The 27,757-nt window shown below is 48.0% G+C and overlaps 1 protein-coding gene and 1 long non-coding RNA gene across 21 annotated transcripts; one reads left to right on the forward strand and one right to left on the reverse strand.

Moving 5' to 3' along the window:
- Positions 1–988: 988 nt before the first annotated feature.
- Positions 989–25,481, forward strand: TPM3 (tropomyosin 3; the record flags this gene model as incomplete). Of its 20 annotated transcripts, XM_081024940.1 has the most annotated exons (10): positions 989–1,102; positions 1,701–1,826; positions 11,434–11,567; positions 12,792–12,909; positions 13,023–13,093; positions 14,363–14,438; positions 15,082–15,144; positions 15,324–15,393; positions 16,381–16,459; positions 24,144–25,481. In XM_081024940.1, 10 exons carry the CDS (start codon positions 989–991, stop codon positions 24,145–24,147), a joined length of 855 nt encoding a protein of 284 aa, XP_080881066.1. In that variant the 3' UTR covers positions 24,148–25,481. The 20 variants fall into 20 exon arrangements, with proteins under 20 accessions (XP_080881066.1, XP_080881070.1, XP_080881068.1 ...); XM_081024944.1 differs by lacking the exons at positions 14,363–14,438; positions 16,381–16,459 and adding an exon at positions 13,752–13,827 and having other exon boundaries at positions 22,880–25,481; XM_081024942.1 differs by lacking the exons at positions 14,363–14,438; positions 16,381–16,459 and adding an exon at positions 13,752–13,827.
- LOC308487333 lies at positions 4,825–5,653 on the reverse strand. The gene is made up of 3 exons (XR_013991685.1): positions 5,546–5,653; positions 5,201–5,297; positions 4,825–4,924 (listed from the first exon to the last, which is right to left on the reverse strand). It is a non-coding gene; the product is annotated as an uncharacterized lncRNA (long non-coding RNA).
- Positions 25,482–27,757: the final 2,276 nt, after the last annotated feature.

Genomic DNA, 27,757 nt, shown 5'->3' on the forward strand with positions numbered 1-27,757 from the left:
AACTGTAAGGAGAAGAATGCCCGAGGCCTGGAACTAAGCTGGGGAGAAGAGCTGGTAATGATGATTAGGATGGGGGGGGGGTCAGGATAGAGAATAGGAAGGGAGCAGAGGGCGAGGAGAAGAGTAGAGAGCAGTACAGACCCTGGTCGGTGTGGATAGTCGACGTTCTATTTCCAGATCACTGTGGGGAAACTGAGGGCACGATCCTATCTGGATGACAGTGACTCGGCCTTGATTCTCTCCCCCACCCCACTTGAAGCTCTGGGCTGGTCTTCCAGATCCCAATCTCGCCCTTGTGCTTCGTCCCTGTGGCTCTTAAGCGGGAGGAATGATGTGTCCTTGCCAATTAGAGACTCTCAAAATAGCTCAGTAATTTGATCTGGGGATCTGGGGGAATTGTCAAGGATCATGAGTGACCTCCCCTCTTCACCGTTGCGCAAGCTCCCTGAATACCAGGACTCAAAAGGTGAAACTCAAGCAGTGGAGTCTGATGAGCATCCAACACTGCCCAGGTGAGGGTAAGGCAACCGCCAAAGAGCAGCTCGGACCCTCAGGGTGAAAACTCTCCTTCTAGAATCGCCCGAGTACCCTCTTCTGTTTCAGTGTTCTCCCTGCCCCTCTCCCTGCTCTTTTAAAACACCCATAGAGCTGCCCGGAGTGAGTGTAAAATTTCAGGGTCATTGGGGAGCCTCTCCCCTCCCCTACTTTCCATTGTCTAAAATCAGCCTCAGCTGTTCCCACATGTTTTCTCTGCTGGTGATGTCAGCCCATCAAAGTGTCTCACCCTGTGTCCCCCCAGGAGAACAATGATGGGGTGGAGGCAGCCGGAAAGGCCATATTTGGAACAAGAGGTGGGACCATGAGCAGAGATAAAGGCTCAAGTCTGGGGGACTCCTCGTCACTCCCCAGCACCCCCTCCTTTCTCACTTGCCCTAGTCTCCAGTTCTCCAGCGTTCACAGGTGAGCTCACCCTTGGCCACTGCTCGCGATGGAGGCCATCAAGAAAAAGATGCAGATGCTGAAATTGGACAAGGAGAATGCTCTGGACAGGGCAGAGCAAGCTGAAGCTGAGCAGAAGCAGGCGGAGGAAAGAAGTAAACAGGTGGGCCCTGGCACTGCTCCCCCTCACCTGTGGGGAGCAAGACTGGGCAATGGAAGAGAATCTTCATGGGAAAGGCAGTGACCACTGCTGCCAGTTCCTTTGGGTGGGAGAGATGTGTCTTCTGCACCAGCTTTGCTGGGTAGGCAGAGGACAACTAGGGTACCTGCCTCAGACAGCCTGTGTGACCTCGGGAGGCAGCAGCCCCTCCTGAGCCACAGTGTGTCACAGTGGGAGTAGATCAGGTTTGGGGAGAACCCTTGATTTCTAGAAGAAAAGGTAGGGGTCTGGCATGCAGCATCTCTCTTCCCTTAAATGGAGCCCTAGGCATCTACGCCCTAAGATATTTACCATCCCAGGGTCTTAGATGAAAATCCAGCATGGCCTGATCATCTGAGGGTCAGAGATCACAGGGACAGGCCAAGGCCATAGCATAACTCCCGGAGCAGCTGGCTGGAAATGACTGGACAGAGAATGTGTCCTTCTGGGGAAGGTAAGATAGAGGCTCGGCTCAGGGGTCCGTCAGGGCTCGAGAGCCCAGGGTCTGAGCCTGCACTGTTGTATATGCATGTCTTGTGTGTGACTCTTGGGCTTCCTGTAGCTGGAAGATGAGCTAGCAGCCATGCAGAAGAAGCTGAAAGGGACAGAAGATGAACTGGACAAGTATTCTGAAGCTTTGAAAGATGCCCAGGAGAAACTGGAGCTGGCAGAGAAGAAGGCAGCTGATGTGAGTATTAGGGAGATGGGGGGGGGGGGTTTCATCAACACACATAAGATCTTCATGTTAATATGGCTAAATTCCAAACACACTTGGACCCATACACACTTGTGGATTTACAGAACACAGACATAGATATACACATACATGTTTACATATAACCACATGCTGGCAGACCCTTGTCATGGCTTATACTTTCTTTCTTAAAGACAAGTAGAAGTCTCGTTTTTGTCTTACCCCCAGCAATTTCAGGATCTTTCCCACGACCTGGACAAAGGAAAGGGACTCAGGCCAGACTGCTATCACTTATCCCACCTCCTCCCCATGCCACATTCTTAGCTTTTGTGTCCAAGGCTTGGCACATAGATGTGTGTATTAATAGGGAAACTCTCATCTCTCAACTGCCCAGCAAAGCCAGCTCAGGTTTCATAATGGGACAGAGGAGGTCATGTTGACCTTGACCCTATATGGGTTTATTTATCTTGACCAATGTGGATACCTGTCCTGATGCCATGGAGATACCTTAGAAGCATTACCATGGGGCAGCAGAGAAGACCTACAGACGATGATAGACTGTGACAGAAATAAGAAGGACTCTTAGATGTTGGGTCATCTCAGAGGGTGAATATACCACCAACCACACCTTACTCTGTGACCGTGACTAAATTACTCAGCTTCTCTAGGCCGAATTTTCCCATTTGAAAATGAAATCAATTCTCTTTTTCACTGTATTTTATCCTCTAATCCCCTACTTTCCTTCATCTTTAACTTTGAAGTTTCCCACAAAGATAAATGAGAGACGACATAGGAAAGCTTTTTGGAAGAAAAGTACCATAGGAACCTTCACAGCCACAACAGCGTGTCCTGCTGTTGATGGAAATGGTCGATCGGCAGCACTGAGTTAACAGAAAAATTAGGGCCGTGTGTTTCTTCAAATCGCCTGTGGCTTTGGAAAACAACTGGAGAGACAGAGTGGACCATTCACAAACATCTCCGGAGCCTCACATTTGGCCTCTCTGCTCTTAGGTTTCTGATCTCTTTGGCGTTGCACCACTTTCGGTGGCCTGGGGAAGTGGTAAGAGTTGTTAAATGTTTCGTGCCAGAGGTCAGGGACACAAAGCAGCTCATATGCATTGTATATAGTCATAGCTTTCGAAAGTGCAGGCCACTGCAAATGATAAATTCTCCCTTCTTGGAAAACTGCATAAAACACAGGTTCCCCCTAGGGCTTTGGGCCAGTGTCTGATAGCTTGCTGGAGTGGTCTAACCTGGGTATAGACGGATAGATCTCTGCGGTTCTAATAAACAGGGTTGGGGATTGTTACTGCTAACTGGCACAATGTCAGGTTAATAACAGCTCTGTGAGATATTGGGTAACATCTCTGGGAAAGTCCTTAGGCTGAAACAGCTCATATATGGGCTTGAGGAGGTGTTTCCAGGAACAAAGAAGAGAACAAACAAGTCTAACCTGAGATCTTAGAAGAGAGAGATCTTAGACATAGAGGCTCTAGACAATATACAAAAGTTGGAAAGGTACAGGAATTTCCTGGGGATGAATTCCTGTCTGTCCTAAGCTGTTTTACACACATACACACACACGTCAACCCCCACCTAGATTTACTCCGTATGTTCATTTATATATAGTATATCTTAAGGGAACATATCTATATATGTTTCATGTATATATACATATATATACATATATGTATGTATATATGTGTGTATATATGTTTTATATATATATATGTTTTATATATGTATATATATATATATATAAATATATATATTCACCTAAAAGAAACTTCTCATGTTTATATAGGAATCCACCAAAAACTATTTAAATATGTAAAGTGTGGGTTAAAAAAAAAAAGCCATTCAACTTCTCGGACCTTTGTTAGCTTTACCAACAAGTAAGTACCCTCAGAGATGTGTAGAACAAGAAACAGGAGAGGAATGTTGAGGGCAGGAGGCACAAATCTGTTAGGCCTGGTGGGAGCAAGAAGCAAGGTTTCTTATCTCAAGGTGGGGGTCAGCAAACGACCGCCTGTGGGGTAAATCCCGCCCAGCCTGAACTTGTGGAGTTTTATTGGAAGACTGCATCTCATTCATATTCACCATTTTCACTCATTCGTTTTCACTCATTCTCATTCACCATATTGTCTACTCTCTCCCTACAAGGGAATATTCTCCACACCCTATGGCCCCCGCAATGCCAGAAATATTTACTATCTGGATCTTTACAGAAAAATTTGCTGACTCCTGCCTCATAGGGTCAAAGAAAGAAAGTGAGGTGTTTACAGGAATTGGGGAAAGCACTGAATAAGGAGGAGGCAACAAAGTTGAAAGTAGAGAGGAAGGGTCAAAGTCAACAGCAATGCAGTATATGTATCTTTAGGGGGAGGGTGTCACAGCTCAGATTGTGCTCTTGAGATTAATAAACAGGTAAAGACAGCATATTACTTTGATGTGGATTTAACGGGAAGAGACGGGGGAGTCAATAACCACATGTTTACACAGGGAGTTCTGGTTATGAGAAGCCTTGCTGGAAAGCCTAGGATTGGCTAGGACTCCTTGAACAAAAATGGCCAAGGTTACGGCAAGGTTAGTCCAAACTTCGTTTTTTTCCTCCCTGAATTTGTTGAGGTCCTTTTTTTTTTTTTAATTGTGGAAAAATATACATACCATAAACTTGACCATTTAAATTATTTTAAAGTGTACAGTTCAGCGGCAGTAAAAAGACGCGCACTGTTGTGCAACCACGTCGAAGGTCCTTTCAATACAAGATGAAATCAGAAGCTGATTAGGGTAAAGGAAGGGAAAAGAGGAATGCAATGGTTAGGGCAGAGAGTTACTGCACGTTTTTTAAGTAAGGGGGATGGGGAGAGGAGGGACGGACAGATACACCTGTCAATTTGTTGTTGTATTGTTGGTTTCCAGGAAAACAATAGCACTGGGCCCTATTCCGCCCACCCATCATGCTTTTAAGCTCTCAGGAGTCAATCCACCCGGGAATAATAAGATTATCTGTTCCCATCTACCAGCCTCAGGGATGCAGTGGCGCTCTCAACACTCCGTCGGTTTGTCTGAGACGAGGTCTGCTTCAGCACCTAGGGCAAAGGGAGGTCCAATAGTGCCCCCTGCTGACCAGCACCCACATGACAGTCTCATTTCTGCTTCCCTAGGCTGTCTGACCAGCCTTCTCCAAAGCGAGTTGGACAAATTCTTGGTCCACCGGGGTCGAGTTGACTTAGGCTCAGAACCCTGCTCTTCCTTTCCACTTAGGTTCATAACTGATACCAAATAGAATGAGAATGTTGCCAATCAGCCCATGTCTTCCACCCCCATACTTCCCTTCATTGACTTTGAGATGGGAGAGAGTCTACCTGAGCGGACTTGGAAAGGAGGTTGCAGAGTGGGGCTCTGTTGAAGGCGGGGCCCAGAAAGTGTAGGCTTTTTCTTCGCAGCACCTGGTTTTGCAGCCTGTGTGGAATGGATGGAAGCAGAGGCTTGTAAGATATTTACATTTCGGGGGATGCAGGATGCCCTAGCGGGTAGGCGGTGGCGGGTCAGCCCTGGGGGAGTGAAGGGCCAAGGCGGGAGTGTCAGGGCAGCGCCCTGGTAGCCAACCATCAAGGGCAGCCTGCGGGGTAGGAGAGGCTGGACCACCACGCGCCCTCCGGTTACCATAGTAGCCCGCCCTCTTCCCAGCCCCGCCCCCCTTTACTGACCCGAGGGACAGGCGGAAAGCCGTCGCCCCGGGCGACGGGCAGGCCCCGCCCCTCGCTGCCCGCCGGGGCTCCCTCCAGTGGCCGGCCTTCCCGCCTGCCTGGCGGTGGGAGGTGCCGCGGCGGTGACGTCACATCCGGGAGGGAGGGTCAGTTCCGGTATTTCAGGGCGGAGCAGGCGGAAGTAGGGTGAGAAGCGGCTGCAACGCCGAGCGGAGGAGGCAGGAAGCCGAGCGCGAGCGGGAGCTGGGTGGGCACCATGGCCGGGATCACCACCATCGAGGCGGTGAAGCGCAAGATCCAGGTTCTGCAGCAGCAGGCGGATGACGCGGAGGAGAGGGCCGAGCGGCTGCAGCGGGAAGTGGAGGGAGAAAGGCGGGCTCGGGAGCAGGTACGGAGCGGCGAGGCGCGTGCGAGAGGGGCAGGGGCTGGGGCAGCTGGGACCCGGAACCGGCTCCCTTTCTTTGCGGTGGAGCACAGCCCGCAGGGGCCGGTAGGCTCGGAGCTGAAGGGAGCCCAGAGGATGGGTGGGGCTTGGCCGCAGTTGGACGTCCCGCGGGCGAGGGGCCACAGGGGCTGGGGCGAGCCGGCCTGCCCTCCGAGGGAGTGGAGCCTCCGGGGGCCTGGGGAGCGGCCCTCCTCCTCCTCTTCCTGCTCATTCATTCGGTGCTGCGGAGCCGGGCGCGGCCGGGGGGAGGGGCTCGGCCGCCTCTTCCTCCCCCACTGCCCCGTGAAGCGGGGGGAGCTGCTTTCGTTTGAGGTTTCCGGCCCCAGGGGTAGGAGGAGGTGGGTGCTTCTCTGACCTGGGAGGAACCGGGCCGGACCCACTGTGAATGGGTGGGGCTTAGGGTGGGTGCCGCCGGAAAGCCCCCGGCTCGGCCTGCTCGCAGCTTTTCCGCTCCCTCCTCCTGCTCAGGAAATGAGGCAGCAGTCGCCGAGAGGAAGCGCGGTGCCCTCCCTGGAGGGGTTGAGGCCACAGCACCGCCTCCCACCCTCCGGCCTGGGGCCCCTTCCTCTTGTGGGGAACCCTTGCAACTGCTAAACCCCACTGTCTCAGTGGAGATGAAGCGAGAGGGGAGATGGTACTTCACTCCTCCCTTCGTTAGTGCACATGCAGGAGCCCAGCAAAATGTCTGACCCTACCCAGGGGGACCTGGAAGGCAGGCATTTCTGCCACATTCAGGCCTTTATTGCTGAACTGTGATTGATCAGCGCAAGCTGAACCGGTTAAGGACACTTCTTCCAAGCGGAGCTGATAAGGGAGTGTGTGTGTGGCAGAGAGTCGGATGGAGTGCCAGTTTCTGCCAAGGTTTCTGATTGAGCAGCCGCATTGTGGTTGATGCAGACAGAATGCGTTCCCAGGGGGCTCCAGTGATCTTATTCTGCTTACTTTCCCAATTATCCACCAGTGTCTTTTTTTTTTTTTTTTAAGCTCAGTAAATGTTTGTTCAACGGAAAGTTGGACCATAAAATGTTGATGGAATGAATGGTGATTCTTGAAACCACTTTCTGTTTAGAAGTGGTGGAGAGGCGTTTCAGTGAGCCGTAAGATTTTCCAAGGTCTGGGGTACAGACTCGTGGGTGGAACTGATCTCCTGAGTTGAGGCTTTTTGGTTTTGGAGGCTGGAGAAGAAAGTAACTGCTCCTAAAATGTGAAGATCTAATGAAAAGAACTCTTGTGGTTTGTTGGTATTCCCTGTTCTTTCCCTTGGTAAGTTTTTTTCTTCCTTTTTGGCTGCGCCTCTGGGGAGTGGCTGAGAATTAATGTTTTGGGAGGGGGAAAGGTGGGGGGGGGCAGCTGCCTTCCAGGTTAATACTTAAACATTGTAAAAATGTTAATTTCTTTTCATAACTGGGCTTGGCAATGCTGGGAGCTTGTCTGCCTCAGTCACCTTTTCCTCGGTGGACGTTTCCTCTGTTCATTATGCCAGTAACTTCTGATTGTCAATTCAAGTGAGATGGACTGGCTGGGTGACTGACTAGTGACACTTTCTCTCCTCCTTTGTTCTGGTGACCAGATCCCTTTAAAGGGGAAGAGAGAGGATGGCTGAAGGGACTGGGTGTGGAGCTGCAGAGGCTTAGGCTCAACATCTAAGTGTGGGATCCTAGAATGGTTCTAGGATGGATTGATGTCGTGTGTGTTCCCCGACTCCCAGGGTTTGGTATTTGCCCTGGCAGAAAAATCTGGTTCCTTTTTTTCCACCCTTGGTGACTCTGGAATGATAGGCAGCAGAGAGAGCAACTTCAGTTTCTTAAGCTACTCCTCTGTCATTCAGAGCTTGTCATCTTTGTTTAGTGCTCTGTGGTCTAGTGAGGAAGTCCTCAGATGGGGAAGTAGGGTGATGGTTAAATATTGATGAAACTAGTATCTTCTACTCTCCAGCTTGAGGGAACCTAATCTTTTGACTTTCTGCTATAGTGAACTTTGAACCCCTCCCTGGGAAGGGGGGGTGTTTGGGCTACCTGTTACCCTCTTAGGACCTCTGGAATGTGGGTTTTGCAGGCTCCACCCTCTGGCACTCAGCACTCCCTGATGGTATCGCATGCTATTAGTGGGATTGTCACTTAATTATTTTTTTGGTTGCTTTGTGTGAACATCCAACCCTGGTTGGGAAGCTGAATGAATCCAGAGCTGAGACTGGAGTTCTGGGATCCATCTTTCTTTCCTGCTTTGGCCTGGGAGATTGACCTTTTATAAGGTAGCACCTTGTCAATTCCACTTTCAATTTTGGATCTCCTTTGCACGTCTTGCTAAATTTAAACAGCCAGCAACATAATATTTAAATGCAGTCTTTTCCTTTTTTTTTTTTTTTTGATGTAATAATGGTGGTGGTGAAAATATACATCACATAAAATTTACATTTTAACCACTTGTGAGTGTATAGTTTACCTTACCGTCTCTCCTATTACTTCTCTTTCCCTGGTATTTGTCTCTTCTTTTTCTGGTCTAAAGGAACACTACTGAGGGAGTGAGTGGGTTTCGAACCTATTCTCATATTCCTAGTCTCTGGAGGGGGTTAGACTGTCTGACCATTGTGTGGCTCTCTCCTATATGTGGGGTCTGGAGGACTAAGCAGCAGGCTTTATCACTTTTCCATTGGTTTAGATTTGCTTTCCTGCTGATTACCTTTCTTTGCCTTCACACTGGAACACACACCTAAGGGAGAGGCAAATGGCCCTTTGCTCCCGGTGCCTAAGCTTAGACTCCACCTTTGTTTACTCTGGGGCTGATAGCTCTGCTTCCTTCCAGCTGGCCTCCCCCTCTTGAAATTTAAAGTCCCCAAGGGCACAGTATCTTGCTGGGTAGATACGTTTGTGAACATGGTGAAATGGAGCAGTCCTTCACCCACAGGGCTCAAGCCTAACTTCCATTACTCATTTCCTTTGAATTTCATCTGTGGCTTTTGTCTAAAACGAGAAACCCCAGGGTGGCAGTATGCCAGGTTTAGGCTAATCCCCTTCTGTCCTTGGCCCTGATCTGCCCCCAGTACCAGTGCCCTGTCAGTTTCTTGCCTTGAGGGGTGTGGTGGGCTTGGGGAACCTCCACAACATGGAGGATGGTAGTATTTTATAAAACCCAACTCATTTCCCAGCTGAAGCCGTTGCCAGCCATCTTCTCATGCGACCGAATTGCTGCTGTTTCCCCTGCACTTGGGATCTTGGCTTCTTGAGCAGGGAAGAATCGTATCATTACCTGAAGGAAGGAAGGACTTTAGGGTGTATCCTCCAGGCTGGACAGAGGTGGGTGGGCAGAAAGATCAAAACCACATCTGGGCATGCTAAATCTAGGACGATTAGAATCGCTGAAAGCTTAGTGTTTCCCTTTCTGGTTTGCAGAAGTTGGCCCCACTCAATGTCTTGGCACCACTGGTTCACAGGCCATTTGCGTAGGTTCTGGCTAGAAGGAAAAGTCGGGTGTCTTCCTTATCCCTTTAACCTTCCGCAACAAATCTTGGTTCTGCAAAACTTTTGTTTCATTGTAAAGAGAACTTGACAACGTGGGAGGAGTTAAAAAAGAGACCGGCACTACCCCCCACCCCACAGGGTCTCGAGGCTTTTGCTGGGACTCCCCTCTTGGGTTCTGCTTTTGATACAGGCTAGTTTAATGTGTGCGTGCTCTTGTGAGGGCATCAAGATGTGCTTTCTCCTCCTCCCTTTTCAGCCTTGCGAAGAATTCTATTGTAAATGCTGATTTGTGGGAGAAACCGCCTGGGCCAGCTTGTTGCCATGGAAACATCACCCCCCCCACCCCCGTAGCCTGTTATCTTCTACTCCATTTGGGTAACTTAACTGGTGAGCTGGAAGGGAACTGAGATTTCATGAGCTTCCTCCAAATCTGGTTCCATTCTCTCTCTCTTTCTCTTTTTTTAAGTTCTAGGCATCTGAAGGGGAGGGTAAGACAAAGCACATTGGCAGTGTCTCATAGTTCTTGCCTGATAGCCTGGCTTGCTCTTGTGATCTTGAGGTTTTGAATTTGTGGGGTGAAGTGTGTGTTGTCCTGGGGACAGACGTCTGTTTTCCTGGAACAGACAGGGCCAGAGAATACTTGTCTTGGTGGTATTTTAAAATAGTATAGAGACACAAATGGTTTCGTAGTGATTTCAGCTTGTATGGATATCTTGATTTTATTTTCCTGTAGGCCGGTGGTTATAGCTCCCCCCGCCACACACACGCACACGCAGTCCTTTGAACCTCCCATGTTTGTATTTGGATATTTTTGTGCCAGATAACCTGATTCTAATGGGCTATCCCCCTCCCCATAGGGGCTAGTGGCCCAGATTATTTCTATAGCTGCCCCCGGCCCTGACTGCCAAGGGGAAATCAGGGTAATAGAATTCAGGCACAATCTGGACTGGAGGAGAGAGATCGTGTTTACCAAGCACTTGGATAAGCATCTGAACTGGGGAGCGTGCAGGCAGATTAAATTCTTCTATGGTGGCAGTCGGCGGACTTGCCACCAGTGAAGGTGTGGGGAGCGGAAAGGCTGTCATAGGAGGGAGGCGCTTCTACGTGTAGAATTCCTCCCCACGCGGCCGCTTCCTTTCCTTGTTTCTTATTCCATTAAGGCGTGGGATTACTTGGACTCTAGCCTGTGTTTGATTGTGGGGTGCAGACCAGGGAGAGGGTTGTCCTAAGCTGTACTGGAGGGTGAGGCTAATGTGGGGACAGAGGAACAGACAGGAGTCACAATTCAGAAATGGGGAGGCATGGACAAGACGTTCTCTTCTGTCCCCAGTTCTTTTCGTAATGTCATCAAAGCAGGTGACTTTAGCCAGAAGGAGCTCCCTGTTGTCAGCTTTACAAGGTGGGGGGAGTGGGGGGCCAGTTGCAGCGATGGAGGTGGGCATCTCAGTGCACCAGTCTTTGGCTCTCTGGTCTTGAAGCCTCGTCTGGAAAACAGTCTCTTGGCTGGTCGTCCTGGTGTGTGAGGGTCGGGTCATCGGAGGGTTGACAGCTTGAATTAGGCGGCCAATTAATGGCTAATCCAAGATTGCCTCTTTGAGAAACCTTCTTATTTATCGTCCCGCTTAATGAGACACTTAGAAGAAAGCAGCTGAAGAATGAGACACACCTCTAAGCCAGAGCCCAGGGCAGGAGTCCCTCCCCGGTCACCTTTTCTGACACTCGTGTATTCAGGAATTTGAACTGGGTCCAGAAAGGGGGTGGTGCTAACTGACACTGGGCTGGGCAAGGAGCTGAGTTTTCAAACGCTCTTCCTATGGAACACAGGGGAGTTGGTTGATGGAAAAAGGGAGGAAGCGCGTGTATCGCCAGTTTGCTAGACTTGGGCCTCTTTCATGGTAGCCAGCCTCCGTCTTACTGTCATGGTTGGTCCTGCTCCTTTTCACGGGGCCTCTGCTTTCTTTTTTCATCCTTTCCCTCCCACGCAGGCTGAGGCGGAGGTGGCGTCCTTGAACCGTCGGATCCAGCTGGTTGAAGAGGAGCTGGATCGCGCCCAGGAGCGCCTGGCCACCGCCCTGCAAAAGCTGGAGGAAGCTGAGAAGGCTGCCGATGAGAGCGAGAGGTGTGTACAGGGGCCTGGTGAAGTGGGCATGGCGGGAGGAGTCCAGAGTGGCTCTGATCAAGACTTCCTCACAGACCTGGTTTTCTCAGCAGTTACCTGTGTGACAGGGTCTTCTTTCCTTCTGTTTTGCCTCATTTCTCCACTTGAAGACAGATAGGGGAAGGGTCCTGGATCCTGTGACCCTTTCGTAATTGATGTTTCTCTATCAATGGACCTCCTGACTGATCCTTAAACCGGGCCATCAGGAAGGCTTCCACTTAGGGAATCATCATAAACTTGGGAGACCAGTCCCCCTGCAGCCGTGGTTCTCAGTGAGACCCCAGACCGGCAGTACCTGGGAACTTGGGCGGCATTCAAGGTCTCAGCCCCTACCCCCATCGAAGATCCAAGAAGCAGAAATTTGGGAGGTAGAGCCCAGCAGCCAGTGTTTTCTTTCAGAAGCTCTCTTGAGCCGGGCTGCACTGTTAGAATCATGCGAGTGAGGAGTGGGGATCGTAAGGGAGTTGAGGAACCGCAGGATGCCTGGGTCTCACGCCAGTTCCAAATCCACTGCGAGAGGGGCCTGGGCGTTGTTTCTTGGAAGGTTCTCTGGTAATTTGAATGTGTGCCCATGTTGAGAACCGCAGCCCTCGAACCAAATCACAACTTGTCTGTTGAAAATAGGCAGTTGACTCCGTGCCAGGTGTGAGTTAAGCTAGATCACAGGTGTGCAACGGCGTGCCTGGGACCGAGGCTTTTCAGAATTCAAAATGCCCTGCTGGGTGAACGGTAACACAGCGAGGAATTCGTCCCGCTACGTGTGCTACGACAGCGGTGTCGAAATCGAGGGGAGGGAGGGAAAGAAGCTGCAGAACAGTGCATAGGATTCCTTTAGGGGGTGGGAAGTGGGGGTGTGAGTGTGTGCATTTTATCTATAGATTACATTTCGGGAAGGATTGTGAAGTATATTACCTCTGATAAGCAGGGCTAGAAGTGGAGAGACTTTGCTTTATGCCCTTAGACTATACGCTTAAACATTCAATTTCTTAACAAGTGTGTATTATTTTTACAAGCAAAAGTTTAAAAGAAATAATCAAAGAGGGGTACTGTGGGCATTCTTTTTGAGTGGAAAGCAGAGGGGAATGAGCGGCCTTTTATAGGTACAGTTCTGGGTTCCCTGGAGTGGAGCTGATGACATACTCCTCAAAGTGTTGCTGCCACATTTGTCCTTATTGTTTCTGACAGAGGTATGAAGGTTATTGAAAACCGAGCTTTAAAAGATGAAGAAAAGATGGAACTCCAGGAAATCCAACTCAAAGAAGCTAAGCACATTGCAGAAGAGGCAGATAGGAAGTATGAAGAGGTAAGGCACCTTGGGTGTGTTCCTCTCATCGTGACAGCGGCCTCGTGGAAAGATCCTTGAGAGGGAAATGGCTCCTTGGCTCCGCTCACCTGTCCCTGCATCTTCTCCCGTAGGTGGCTCGTAAGCTGGTGATTATTGAGGGAGACTTGGAACGCACAGAGGAACGTGCTGAACTGGCAGAGTCGTGAGTATCGCGCTCCCCAAATCTTTCCCTACATTCTGTCCCTTCCCCTTTGGCTTGGGCACTAATGCGAATGAGCTGGCATCCCTTCAACCTTGTTAAACAGAGCCTGGAGAGCGGGCATCACCTGTAGTGATTTTTTTTCAGCCCTCCGAAGGGCTTTGGGCTTTCTTACACTCCTGACTGGTGACAGATGCCCAATGAGGTTGTCTTCTATCTTGTAGGGAGGGTTTTATAAGTTGAGGGGAAATCCAGACTAATAAGAAATGGTGAACGGTGAAGTGGAAGGCTCTACTGGTCCTTCCACCCCGGTTCTGTTTGTCTTTGAGGCACTAAAGTGGTTGTACTGACTTAAGATCTCTCTGTTCTTCCCACTCTGCCAGTCTCCTGGGGAATTTAACTTAGGGCACGGGCAGGTGTGCACTGCCCCCCGCTGCCACCTCTGGGCCTTGTATAACAAAGTTAGTGCCGAGGCGTATGTATTTGTGCTCCCCTCGCGTTCTCCTCTCCCACACATATCACGACCATGGTGGTGTTCTCTTCCCATTTTTTGAAATTTTTTTTTTCCCATTTTGCTGCTTGTTTTCTTGCTGTGTTCCCTTTTGACCTTTCTCCCTCCCCGCACCCTGGCTTGTGCGATCCCCGTGACTTTCACTAACAGCCGTTGCCGAGAGATGGATGAGCAGATCAGACTGATGGACCAGAACCTGAAGTGTCTGAGTGCTGCTGAAGAAAAGGTACTAACCGCCGACCCCACAGAGAGGTTGTGTGTGTGGCGTGGTCTGGTTTTTGTTTCGCAGCTGCCTTCCCTCTACTGGTGGATTTGAATGCTTTCTCATCTCTTCATGGAATGCTCCACTCTTTTTCCACTTCTTGGCATCTCTCATCTCTTCTTTCCTAGTTGCTTCCCTGCCTCTCCACAGGGTCTCTCCTTCCCCCGGGCAATTGGGAGGATGGTTGGGTTGGGCAGCCGTTCCCACCTGCACCCCAGGTAGCAGTTACTACTTGTTCTGGTGATCTTTCTCAAGTGTCTCTTTCATTGGCCTACAGACGTCGAGTCCCAGCCCCCAGGGTCCAGCTGCGGACAGACTAGTCCGAGGCGGAGGGAGGAGGGTTTCGGACTCAGGTCACCCGGGGCCTTCTCTTTTCCCTATGTACCTTTCAGCTCTCTCTACATACAGGCTCAATTCACGTCTGCATGTCTCTCTCTCCTTTTTTTTTTCTCTCCTCTTCTTCCCTTTTCCTATCCTGCGTTACGTAAACTATTCACAGTAAGTGTTCTGAGCTGGAGGAGGAGCTGAAGAATGTCACCAACAACCTCAAGTCTCTTGAGGCTCAGGCGGAGAAGGTAGGGGCTGGCCCCGCCCTGCCCTTAAGGACAGGCTGGAGAAACCCGGTCCTCCCAGAATCCTTGAGAAGTGGGCTCTGTCTGTCTCTGCCTGCCTTCTGGGGCGAATGCTCATCCCTGTGCATTTGGATTGCTGTAGTGAAAGGGACTTCCTGGCTCTCGGGCCTGGGGTCTCACTGTCCTCAGGTGGAGTGCTATGCTGTACGGTCCCCATGGGTCCTGACGGCGTTTCTAGCAGACACATGGGGGCAACAGGTGGTATCAGGTCGAGATGTACTGAGCAGTTGACACAGATGATGTGTCTTTGTCATCATGTGGGACTATTTCAGCCATGTGGCTTTGGGGGTTCACTATAGCTACTGGTTCAGCAGGACCAAGGAAAAATGCCTCGTTTAGTTGGTCTGATGGAGCTCAAAGCTGAGGTCCCTCTTTATAATGGGGGTATCCAGGTCCCTAAGGACACGATTTGGGGGTTTTAAGGACCTGTTGTCCAGAAACAGGCCTTGCTGTTTCTCGTGGACCTTTTGGCACATGAAATAAATGCAAGAGGATGTTCAGAGGAAGAGTAAACATGGGCGGGGGGGAGGTACTGTCTGTGTGAGTCCATTTCTACTCTGACGTTTTTATTATACTTCTCTTACAGTACTCTCAAAAAGAAGACAAATATGAGGAAGAGATAAAGATTCTTACCGATAAACTCAAGGAGGTGAGCTGAGGGGGTAATAGTGGGGGACCCGGACATTTAGAGGTGTACAGGCCTTAATGGAGGCTTTGACTGGCTGGCTGTGGCTCTGAAAGGCGTAGAAGCAGGAGGTGGGAGAAAGAGATTCTTCTCCTATTTGTCTTGTTCGTCTCTGATTCTGACTGGTTTCTTATGTCCCGCAGGCAGAGACCCGGGCAGAGTTTGCTGAGAGGTCGGTAGCCAAGCTGGAAAAGACAATTGATGATTTGGAAGGTATGGAGCCTGGGAGAGGGATGAAAATGAAGAAGTAGAGACCATTCCCCTCTTTCCTTGGACCCCAAAGGCTGTCAGTAGTGACTTGGCTTGCGTCCTGTGCCCTGTCTTCTGCCCCAAGTAGCTGAAGTGGGTCAAACCCTAGAATTGGATTTTCGCATTTTAGTCTTCTCCTTTAGTAAGGGTTTACCTAATATTCTGGAATTTGCATCCTTCCCTCAGCGGGAGGTCACTGGTAATGGTTGCATTTACTTCCAATTGAGGAGCTTAAATCTTGAGACCTTGGGTTGAGATGCTAGTCGTGCTTTCAGAAGGCTGCGAGAACATGTGCCACCCCATGGCTGTTTGGCAATCCCGTTCACCACTCAGGTTGTGGGGCGCCTCTCCAAGAGATGCCTCAGAACTGAGCGACACCAGGACTTTTCTAAATACTTCCCTTCCCCACAATTTGGCAGTTGCTTCCACCCTATCCAGGGGAAATGTACTTGGAGAACTCTGAAGTATGCTCCTTTGGTATACTCTGGGTAGCAGGGTAGTCTTACTTGGGGAGTGGGGGCGGGCAACCTGTAGAGCAGAGGGGCCAAGAATACTGGTCACGCCTGGTAGCTAGTGAATTGTGGGAGTAGTAATGTGTACTTTCCATTTTCTAGTTTTGTTCAATTCATCATTATCACTGCTAGAAACTGGGTTAACTAGATGGCAGTGGTAGTCTCCTGAGTGCCTTGGTTATAGGAATTTCCAGTCATGACTCTGCCCAGGTCCTCAACCCTTGTAGCCTTTGATGAGAAGAGCAGGAAGCCCAGTGGTCCAGGGGACAGGGGATCTGAAAGTGGCCAGTTATGGCTGCCAGTGTAGAGACCCTCCTCACCGTGGTATTAGACCCACGGTCACACTTTCCCTATTTCTAATGATTCCCTCTCTTCATCTGCTTCTGATACCTTCCACTCTGTCCCCTCGTTCCTCCCTGTGGTTCCTGTGCCCGTCCAGATGAGCTCTATGCCCAGAAACTGAAGTACAAGGCCATTAGCGAGGAGCTGGACCACGCCCTCAATGACATGACCTCTATGTAACTATCTGACAGCAGAGCGGGGCTGGGACGTTGGCTTGTGGGTGGCGGGGGCAGAGACTGCCTACTGTGCTTTGCGTTGACCGTCTGGACACCAGGTTCTCCTCTACCCTTCTCTTTAAAATGTTGGTGCTGGTTACTTGTTGGCAAAAGCTGGAAAGGCAGTGAGTCTTAGATCAGTGGGAGAAACCTGATCTACATGTAATTTTTATCCCTAGTCCCTTCATTCCAACACTCTGATTTTTCTTTGTTTCTCAAATTTAGTCTTCTCAGAAGGGATATTGCCAAAGGCAAAATCATGTCGTACAACAGAGGAAGTAGGGCCCAGAGGATCAGTGTCTTGGGCCCTAACATTCCATAACAAAACTCAGACCTCCAGGGTGTGCTTGATTTCTGCCCTGATATTAAAGTTCAAGGGAAACACCCATGATTGGAAATATCAAAGTCACTTACGAATTCAATTTGATGCCCAAATTTCAACCCCAGAGCAAGCCAGGTAGTAAAAAGCACCCAAAAGAGTTGGAGACTTGGCCTGTTTGCTGTGCACCCCTGATCCTGGTGCTAATCTGCCTCTGTATCTTTCCCACTAACCCTGAAAAAAAGCCAGTGATTAGACGGTGCGGTCTGGCTCTTTTTTATCATTCCTACTGCCAGCTCTTCCGTTTGCTCCTCTTCCTCTCTTCCAAGTTGCTGTGTAGATTGGTGCCGGCCCTTCTCACCTAGAGTCTCCTTACTTTTTCATACAGATAACTTCCCAGCGTTTCTGCTCTGTCCTGGATCTGTCCCTTTCCTCGGGGACCCCAACGCCCCACACTCGCTCTGGATTCCATTTGGGTCAGCCTGGCTGGTCCCCAAAGCATTAGGATGAGTGGGGGGGGCCACAAAGTAACTTATGTGTTCTCTTCCACCCCCACCCCAAATTAAAATGTTAAGCTGCTGGAAGCCTCATGCCACCCGGCATTTGTGTCATTGACAAAGCTGCTGCTTGTCCCTAAGAAGGAGCCTTGGGGGTGTGGCGTGGGGAACAGCTATCGTAGGCTCTCCCTCCTCTGACTTACATAATCAAAGCCACTTTTGTGTGTGTCTGGTTTTTTTCTTGACATTTAAACTTAACTGCTCGGAGTCTCAGGGTGGTGGATTAGTTCCGGTTCCTTTGAATGGGGGCGTCAACCCTCCTACTCTCCCGCTGAAGGAGAGCTTCCGAGTCCTTTATTTCCAGGTTCTTGAGTTGTCCTGCCTGGAATGGCCCCATCCTCTCTTCAGGTTCTCCTGTGAGACAGTAGGATTGACAGACCAGTGAAGGGCCTACCAGTACACCTTCTGTACCCTCTTACCAGGGGTTCAGATGGGGCGTCCTCAGGACACCCTGTGGACCCGAGTACATTACCACTGAAACGGACTCATAGCATCCCAAGTCACAGAAAAGTACATACCCCAAATCACAGTAAAATTTCATGTTTTCTTGGAACCTTTCTCACACATTTGAGGCTTATTATCATTTCCCTCCTGGTATGTGCTAGTGGGGTATTAAGTGATAAACGATTGTTGGAAAAATGAAAGCAAGCATGCCTATTCAAATGTGCACCAGGTGGAACTGATTTAGTACATGCATTAATACACATTTCTGCCAATAAAATGGTTCCTGGTTTATATTATGGAATTACATATCAGCATTTTGGAAACTCCTATTCCAGTTTACGCAGCAGAGATGGTGTAGGTGTCAGCTGTACTTACCTACCTAAGTACTCCCGTTTCTCACTTGAGTGTATGTTTATAATTTTAAACCACAGGCAGGTGGAGAGGTTTTCCCTAATCTAAAACTTTAGGTCTCGCTGAATTCAGGTTTATTTCTGTCCGTAATATTTCTTCCTGCCTCACAGCCTCTGAGATGACAGAAGTAATCAAAGATGGGGACACCATCCCTACTCTGAGGTTGCTCAGAATCTCATCGGAGAGAACATATATACGTATAAAGTTACAGAGGACGTGTGATGAGGTGCCACAAATAATAAGTAAAGTGTTGAGGGCACTCGGAGCGGGAAGGAGATTGATTACGGTGGAGATGATCAGGAAAGAGTCACGGTAGGAGGCACGTAATAGGTGCTTAATAAACATGCTGAAACTCGCCTCTTCATTCTTTTTGGGTTCCAAAAGATTGGATTTTTGACAAGCACAGGTATAGTTGCGGTATAGTGCATATTGAGCATTTTGGTCAAAAAGAAGCAAAAGAATAGCAGCACAGAGAGAGATGGGAAGGGCACAGTAGCTGTAAAGGTAGCTTTAGGTGGACTAGGGGACAGACGTGTACTGAGAGCAGGCTGGGAGCCTTTGTTTTGTAGGTGACGGGGATGCCACTGGAGATTTAGGCCACGGATACGTCCTGGGCCGAGTAGCATATGAGAAGAGTTAATTTGGCAGCTGAGTCAAGAATATATTGAAAGGGGAGCAGATTAACAAAGTGACCCATTGAGTCCGTGATTCCCAAATTTCAGTCATTTGCATACCACTTGGGGGCTTTTGCCATATTGACATGCTGTCTCCATTCTTGTTTCCTTCAAATTTACTCGTTTTCAAATTTGTTTTGTTCTTACTCTACACAATTGTAATTTGAAATCAAAAGTTTGATGTGCTCTCAAGTTCACAAATGTATACTGCTTGAAATCTTCTCACCTTCCACTGGCAGTGACTGGGCCACACTTTGGGAAATGCTGGGTTAGTTGATTGCAGTTTTCCCAGGGGTGGTAATCTGAACTATGGTGGAAGAGAGATGGCATTGAAGATGGTGTTTTGAAGCCGTCTCCCCCTGACCCCCCGCGAACCCCACATGTGAGGAGGACTGATGTGGAGCCCAGGAAAAGGATATTAAAGATGTTAGTGGGGTCATGTGATCCTAGTCTGGGGAGACAGGAAGGTATAAAAGAATATAGGTCTGAAAAACTGGCAGGTATCTAGCTGAAACAATCCTAGAGCTGGAGGCAGAGAGGTTGCTGTCAGATTTTGGGAGCCATAGGGTAACAGGCAGTTTAGGCCATGGGAGTATATCAGAACCCTGAAAGACAATTTCAAATGTAAAAAGAATTAAGCAAAGGAAAATCTGTGGAGGGCGAAGCCAAATGGAACTGGTTGGAGGAGCAGAAGAATGAGTGGCTTTGAAACTAAATGAACGTAAGGGCTGGATAATTTCCAGCGGTTCTCAACTTCGACAGGTTGAGAAGGAAGCAGAGTGAAGACGGGACATTGTCATTGACATTTTATTAATTTGAGGGGACATTTTGAGCATTAAGATCAAGGAGAGGAGGCAAATTTCAAGGAGCTGAAGAGTGAATTGGTGGCAAGGAATAAAAGGCAAGAAGTACAGCCTAGAACTATCTGTCTAGCAGAATGTAGGGCAGTGACGTCCAGCACAGTGGCTACTGGCCACATCTGGCTGTTGAGCACCCAGAATGAGGCTGGTATTACCGCGGGGCTAGAATTACCCTGTTACTTTTAGTGCATCTAAATTTTACAAGCCACGTGTGACCAGTGGCTATTGTATTGAATAGTACGGGCCTGGATGTTTCAGGATTTGGGCAGAAGGAGTTGACAGAGAAAGGCTTCTTAGAAAGGAAAGAAGAGAGAATGGAGGAGAAAAATGTTAAATACTTCTGGTAGCTCCTGTCTGTCTTTCCCCATGGGCATGACTGGTGTGAGCAACGGTAGAGACCAGCAAGCCAGGGGAGCTGAGTGAAATCGGATATACCATGTCATACTAAATTCACTCTTACAATTCAATGTACCCTCTACCCCTGCACAAGCTGTCCTGTGATGCTTGAACCTGGACTAGCTTTGGGGATGGGGTCGAGTATCATTGGTAGTCTCAGTAAAATGCTTGACCTCTTAACATTTGCCCCTTTTCTTAATTTCTAAGAAAGAACCACAAACCGATGGATCTATTTTTCACTTCCTCATTAATGTTGTTGGAATGAAAAACAAACGTGGCTGGAACCCAAGTTACCATGGGTGGAACTGACCTGTTGCTTTGGGCAGCCTTATCTTAGGCCCACCCAATCTCTTTTACTTGGTATGGGTTGAATACTCCCCAGCTTGAACACTGGGGGAAAGTAAATAAAGAAATAAAAAGCAAAATCTGTTCATTCTCCCTAATTCTTTGAGGCTTTAAAGCTAATATACTTCCCTTTACTCTGAGGCCCTCCCCCTTTTCCTGTTACAGAATGAAATTGACCTGATTCAGACCAATGAAGCCTAAGCAATTGTTCCATGAGTTGTTCTCTAATTAATTAGGCAGGAGACATGGCTAAAAGGAACATCAGAGCCAACAGATTCTTTGGATTCCCTTTTTTTTTGGTTTGCTGTTATCAGGGAACCAAGAGCTTTAATGAGCTGGTATCTGATCCTGATATTTTAGTCACTAAAGATAGCAGTTAGAAACTTTACTTACTAAGTTCAAGGTGAGAGAACAACCACGTTTCTTTCCGATATCATACAATTCTTAGGGAACTGCATTCTGGGATTTTTGAGGCAATGAAATGCTCCCACTTCTCTGTCTCTTTCTTTCTTCCCTAAATGGAACAAAACCCTCATTGATGAGGCTGTTTGGAGATGTAAGATTCTGATTTCACCTCCTTTCCAAGACAGTAGTGGGAATCACACTAACTTAGATGTGGGTGCTCCAGAGGCATCAGGCTGCACGTGGACTCTATGGGTAACATGACATCAGAAAGTTTAAGAAACGCAGCACAGATTTGAACCTCTGCTATTTGTCAGTTCCATTCCCAGGCCTTAGGAATCTTATGGACTAGTACAGTATTTCTCAATCAGTGGTAGACTTTTGTTACGTAGTCCAGGGTAATTCTGGGGTGTACAAAACAATCCTACTTAATTGCTGTCACCTGCCTAGTAAATATCTGTAGGGCCCTCTAATTATTGTGACGAGTAAAACCTGCCTCCACACGTTTCCAAATTCCCCTCTGGGGCGAGAGGAGGGGCAATATCATTTGGATGGAGGACCACTGGTTTAATAGGCAGTGCAATTTTTTAAAAGTTCACTCTAATTTTTATCCCTTAATATGACTCTTACTTTTGGGTATTCCCTCCCAGGATATTTTTATCCATATGTGCTTCGTTTTGATAGTATACATAAAGTGGCAAGTATTATTGGGACCATACTGGCCCCTGCTTCTGGGTGGAACTGGGGGAAAAAACCTCAGCCCAGAAGGCGAGGTGCCTGAGCAATGCCTACAGTCAGATGCAATTGATTTTAAGACAGAAAAGTATCATTTTCATATTGAAGTCATGAGACCAATTCGAAACAGACTGTAAAACATAGGAAGAAACTTGTTTGTGAACTTCAGAGGCTTATACAGTAGAACTAGGGGTAGACTAGAAAGGAGTTTAGCCTCCCTATCCCCAAATTTCCATTACCCATGTGCTAGTCAGATGGATTTGGATTCTCCATACTCCCCCTTTAGGGTGTGCTCCAAGTAGAAAATCTTAGACAAAGCCAAGGGCATTGAGCACTTAACTACCTGTATCAGGAATATTTTGGTTGTAAGAAATGGCTTAACAGTAGCTAAAATAAATACAGGGTTTACTTTTCTTACATAACAAAAAGTCTAGACTTGAGCAAGTGTGGCCTGATATAGCTGGATTTTCTGTGATTCTTTTGGCTTTTTCTCTTAAGGTTGAAATATGTACCTCTAATCATCACATCCATGTTCAAGGCAAGAAGGAAGGCTAAAGTTTTTCCAGAAGCCCCCAGTAGGCTAGCCCCTATATCTCATTGGGCAGAACTGGATCACGTGATCACTCTAGCTTCAAGGGAGGCTGGAAAAATAATAGGCTGGTCTTGATTGGCTCTTACCAGTAATTCATCTCTGGTGCTGGGCATACTGTTGACCCTAACAGAGTTGGGGTCACCTACAACAAGAAGCATTAGAAAGTGTAGGATTGAGTGGGTGTAGGGATGTTTGTCCCACTCTACCATTCATAATGCTGTATTGAACGCTTTTACAGAAAAACATTCAACTGTTCACTTTGGTTCCTTTCAAATCCCGATTATTATATTTCTTATACGCCAACTGTATTCCTTCCTTTGCCCTGTTTCACTTGTCTCAGTTTCTCAACTGAGGGGATAACTGCTGTGAGGGAGACGTTTTTTCTCCCTCACAATGTCCTTCCAACTTGTCAGATGACTTTTTTATTTTGTTCCTCTGTTGGTCTTTCCATCAACTGACTGACTCTTAACTGCCCTCTGTCTGAATCCTCCTAGCATCCATTCTGCCTTATAGATGCATGTTACATATGCCAGCTAGCTGAAATTCTCAAAATTTTCATCTGGTACTCTACTAACCTTCCCTTTTTCTCTTTTTCCTCCTCTTTCTCCTCTTCTCTTGTTTTCTCTCTTCCCTGTTGCTGCTGCAGAGCGTCTCTACAGCCAACTTGAGCGAAACCGCCTGCTTTCTAATGAACTGAAGCTAACGCTGCATGATCTGTGTGACTGACAGGGAGCCCTGGTGCCCATTAAACCGAGCTTATTGCTCACACCACTGACCTGGACCCCAGCAAAAAGCTGATTGTCTTTTTAAAAGTTACTAAGTCGCCCTAAGCAAATTGCTTTTCAATTGGGGCAGTTAGAATATTGACTTCCTAAGAGCACCGTAAAGTGGGAGTTAGGTTACTACTGCTTTTCTATCGTTTTTCAAGAGATTTTGTGGGTGATGAAGGGAGGGACCTGAGGTTATAGTGAGAAAATCTGAGAGTGTTTTCTGTTACTTGCTGCTCTTGTGCACTGACTGTAGGATATGCTCCTTCGCATGGATGTTTTCTAACAATAAAATGACTGACTTGACAAGCTGTTGTAACTGCTTCATCTGCAGGCCCAGCGATGGGCCCTCTGACTGGGTGCACGAAAGGGAAGGGAAGGAAAAGGTCTGTGTGCTATCACTTCCGAGTTGAAGATTTGAGTATTTTCCCCACCTCCCTAGAGCAGTGGTTTGCTTGCTGGGTGGATTAAATTCTGATATTCAGCTGCTCATTTTCTTCCTGGCATTTTCCCTCTTGCTGCTTTTTCCTGGTTTTATGTTTAATTGTAAGTAACTGGCTAGACTGGACAATAACTGCAAAAATCTCAGTTAAGGTTTTGCTTACATGTATGTGTTTGGTTGTATTCTTGGCTTTGTTTTTTTTTAGAGATGCTTTGACGTAACGGGCGGGGGCGGGGGTCATAGATTTATCCCACTAGTTCCTTTGCTCTACTTTTTGGGGAAAGCCTGTAGCACACGAGGCTCCTCCTGTACTTTCAGGTTGAGATCTGATGTGTCTACCGGTAGAAAGACACTCACCCCTGTTCTCAATAGTCAAACCCCACGTAGGTGTGTTCTCTGGGCCAAGCCTAGAAGAGTGGATGGATGTCTGATGCTTAAGAGCAGAGCGCCTCCTTCAGGCACTGGAAGCTGAAAGGCTTGGTTGGGTGAGGGAGGGAGAAGAAAGGACTGATAAGGCCCCCAACTCCCCCAGAAGTGCAGCAGCACCTGCAACTTCAGTAGGCAGGCTGGAGGCCCTGCAAACCAAATGCTGCAATAGCTCACTTCTGTGGGTGAGAAGGCAGCTTTCCTGCAGTTCTCAGAGTGGGTAGACCTTGAGCTAACTTCTGGGTTTTGTAATGTTTCTTCTTTACCCCCATTAGATAAACTGAAATGCACCAAAGAGGAACACCTCTGTACACAACGGATGCTGGACCAGACTCTGCTTGACCTGAATGAGATGTAGAGCGCCCCCATCCCGCCCTGCCGCTGCTCCTCCCTCTGACCCCGACTCCACCTGAGGCCAGCCTGCCCGAAGCTGACCTTTAAACTGAGGGCTGATCTTTAACTGGAAGGCTGCTTTGTCCTGTCGCTGCCTCCCACCCTACCCCTGTGTCTTTTTCGCCAAACTGTCTCTGCCTCTCCCCAGAGATTCCAATTGGGCTAGAGGCCGAGTACCTTTGGGAACAACATGGAAGGGAATGTGAGCACAATGCAAAGTGTCTTTAAAAGCATGTTGTGATATACACGTTTTATAATTACCTTTTTTGTTGTTGACATAGCCACCATTTGTAAAACATTCCAAATAATTCCACAGTTCTGAAGCATCGGTCTCACTTTTAGAAGGTAATTTTTCAACGTAATGCATACTGTCTTCTCCATAGAGAGGAAAAGAAGTGTGAGCCTGCCTTGTGGGGAGCCAAATAGAACCCAGAGAAAAACTCTACAATGAGGTACCTCATTGCTTTGTACAGAGTACCAGCCAAACCAGAAGGGTGATTCCAGGAGTTAGCAAAACAAAAGTGATGTTCAGGTTTTCAGCTTTAAGGTGTTTTGGGGCTTTTTTTTTTATTTTTTTTTTCATCAGAAGTGACCAAACAAAACGGTGTGATCTCTGCCTGGGACCAAATCCTTGTCCATTTCTCCCTTCCCTTTTCAACAGCTCTCAGAATGGATCATGTGCCCCTTATATTGAGGATGACCAGTTATGTACTCTACTGCCTCCTTGAAAGAAGGAAAACAAAAATTATGTTTTTTTGCCACTGATTTAGCCATATGAAACTCATCTCATTACCCTTTTCTGGGTCTGAAGCTGCTGTCTCTAAAAGTGCCATCTCATTCGTGCTTTGTATCAGATAGTGCTGGAGAAATCTTGAATAGCTTATGTACAAAACTTTTTAAATTTTATATTATTTTGAAACTTTGCTTCTATGGGGTTGGAGCACACTGGCCACCCCATCTGGCTGTGCGAGCTCTGCATAGTCTGTGGTCTGGCCGTATGCTGATCTTTAAAAGTTTGTTTCCCTACCCAGCACCCCTTTTTGGTGAGGTTTTGGTAAAGTCTGGTAGGTGCGCCTTCTGCAGCTTATTGGCTTAAAATGTACTCTCCTTTGGTGTGGTCTCTTTGGGGGCCGATGGGAGAAAGAAAAACCAATAGTGCAACTGTTTTGATACTGAGAATTGACATGTGTCTTTTTAAAATAAAGAACCAGTCCCTCCAACCCTCAGACCTACTTGACTTTTATTTATTAATCCAAATGTGCTTTTTCCGCGGGAACTATGAGGTTTGGGTTAAAAATGAAGATCTTTGTGGGTGGCAGCAGAAAGAGTTAATGTAGAGCTTTGGAAGCACACCAAAAAAAAACGGTCCAAAACTCTGGCACTGAGATTTCTAGTGTGTGTCCTGATATAAAACTATTTCATTGCATCATCTGTAAAATGAAGAAATCATGTTTTATCACATAAATGTAAAGATTCGAAAGAATATTCATGGGCCAGCCCTTTTATAGGTTACTTAATTTAACCCTGGCATCTTTAGGGTGAGCTGTACATTTTTTACAACCGTATTATAAACGCGTTTTACTAGGCTCTTTGCTCCTTAAACAACTTCAACAATATATGGTACTGATAGCATCTTCTATATAAGTGTGGTTTTAGTATACTGCACCGAGACAGCCTTTCAGGTAATATTCTGTTGGATATTTGGAGAAAACAAGTTAATTTAACAAGAAGTGCACTCAGTATTTGCTTAGAGACGGGCTGTGTGGGGATAGCTTTCAAAGCTGCCTTTGAGACACCAGTGCCTGGCATTTCGTTCACTCAGGCCATGAGGCTGGACGTGAATCTGACATCGTAGTAAAAGTGACAGCTCCCTTGACAACGTCCGGTTGTTTATACTCGAGACTGGAAAATTTTTCCGTGTGCAGGCATGGACCCATGCTGGATGGAAATTTCTGCAAAAAAGATTTTGGCGGGGTGCGACTAGGTGCCAAATAACAAGGTAGGCAACAGGAGAAATTAAACTGGGAGAATTCAGTTCTGTTCTTTCCTTTTCTGCTTGTTTCTTACTATTAAAAAGATCTGCCGTCCAATATTTAAGTGGGTGGCTGGGTTTGTGCCTAAAATTTCCATAATGTTGGCTTGCGGGGGCGCTGCACGAAATTCCCACAATTCCGAGCCAGGACGAGGCCCCGCCTCCTGCTGACGTTCCGCCCGCGGATTGGCTGACATTGGGGCTGAGGGCGCGGCCGTAGTTGAGCGGGAAGCTGAAGCCCGCAGTCGCCATGACTGGCTCTGGAGCACCAACGCCCCGAGGCTTACGGCTGTTCTTGTGTCTGCCTGTCCACCGCGTCCTGTTGCCGCTTCTGGTGTTGCTCGGGGCCCTGGCCAACAAGCTTAACGTGCCACAGGTGTTGCTACCCTTCAGCCGGGAGCCAGGCCGGGTGCCCTTCCTGCTGGAGGCGCAACGGGGCTGCTACACTTGGTGAGGGGTGGGGGGTGGCTTGGGGTGTGATGGGATCTCAAAACCCAACTAACTATTGTGTACTGAACTGAACACTCTGCATGTAGTGACGCACAACGTTTCCAGTCTTGTGGAGTAAGTACTCTCACTCCCGTGTTACGTACGAGGGAACTGAGGCTCAGACCGCGAAGGAGCAACTTCTTGCGATGGGAGAAGAGTGATGGTGGGTGGAGAGGAGGTCTGCCTGGATGAGGAGATGTTTCCGCCTAAAGGAAGGTGCCCTCTGGGAGGGTGACGGCCAGGGGGCATGGCTTTCTCACTGAGAATGGAAAGCCATGATTTTCCGGGGTGAGAGGACCCCGCGGTCGTTTGCGTGGTTACCTAAGGTGGGAGGGAAACCTAATTGGAGTGGGCTGCACGCTCTCCGAGGGTTCGTCCCAAAGGGAGTCCGTTATCCTTGAGCACCTCCTAAGAGGAGCACTCAGGGTCGTTCCGAGTGGAGGAAGGGCACGTCCCATCTATGGGGAAGCATAAGGGAGTCAGGCTCGGGAGGTGACCCACTGGGATGTCATGTCCTGTCGGAGAGGATGACGCAGGGAATCGTGGTAGCCTGGAAAGCCATTCCGTCCATCCGTTCAAAAATAGTCGTGATTTAAAAAAAAAAAAAAAAAAAAAAAAAAGTAGTGATTTTTTTTTTTTTTTTTTTTTTTTGAATTGGACTCACACCTCATACTTGAGGCTTTTCCGTCTTCGATATCAGCAGCCTCATTTCTAGGATGGAAGGCAACTCATTTCTCAGTATGAGGAAGCCGCATTTTCCAGTACTGGAAACACAACACCTCTCCTAGTTTTACGCAGCGAGGGAAGCATGTAACAATTTGATTTTAAATATTGAGGGAGGCGTGTGATACTGCCGTGACTTTGCTCATGGAATCATTGGGAAAAGAGTCGGTCTGGGCAGCCTCTCCCACTTAAATCGCGTGGCTCTAAGTAATGGTTCTATCAAAGTCATTGAAATGCACCTGGTAGTACGTG

This window comes from Rhinolophus hipposideros (genome assembly GCF_964194185.1).
Source record: "Rhinolophus hipposideros genome assembly, chromosome: 19".
Classification (NCBI taxonomy): Eukaryota; Metazoa; Chordata; class Mammalia; order Chiroptera; family Rhinolophidae; genus Rhinolophus; species Rhinolophus hipposideros.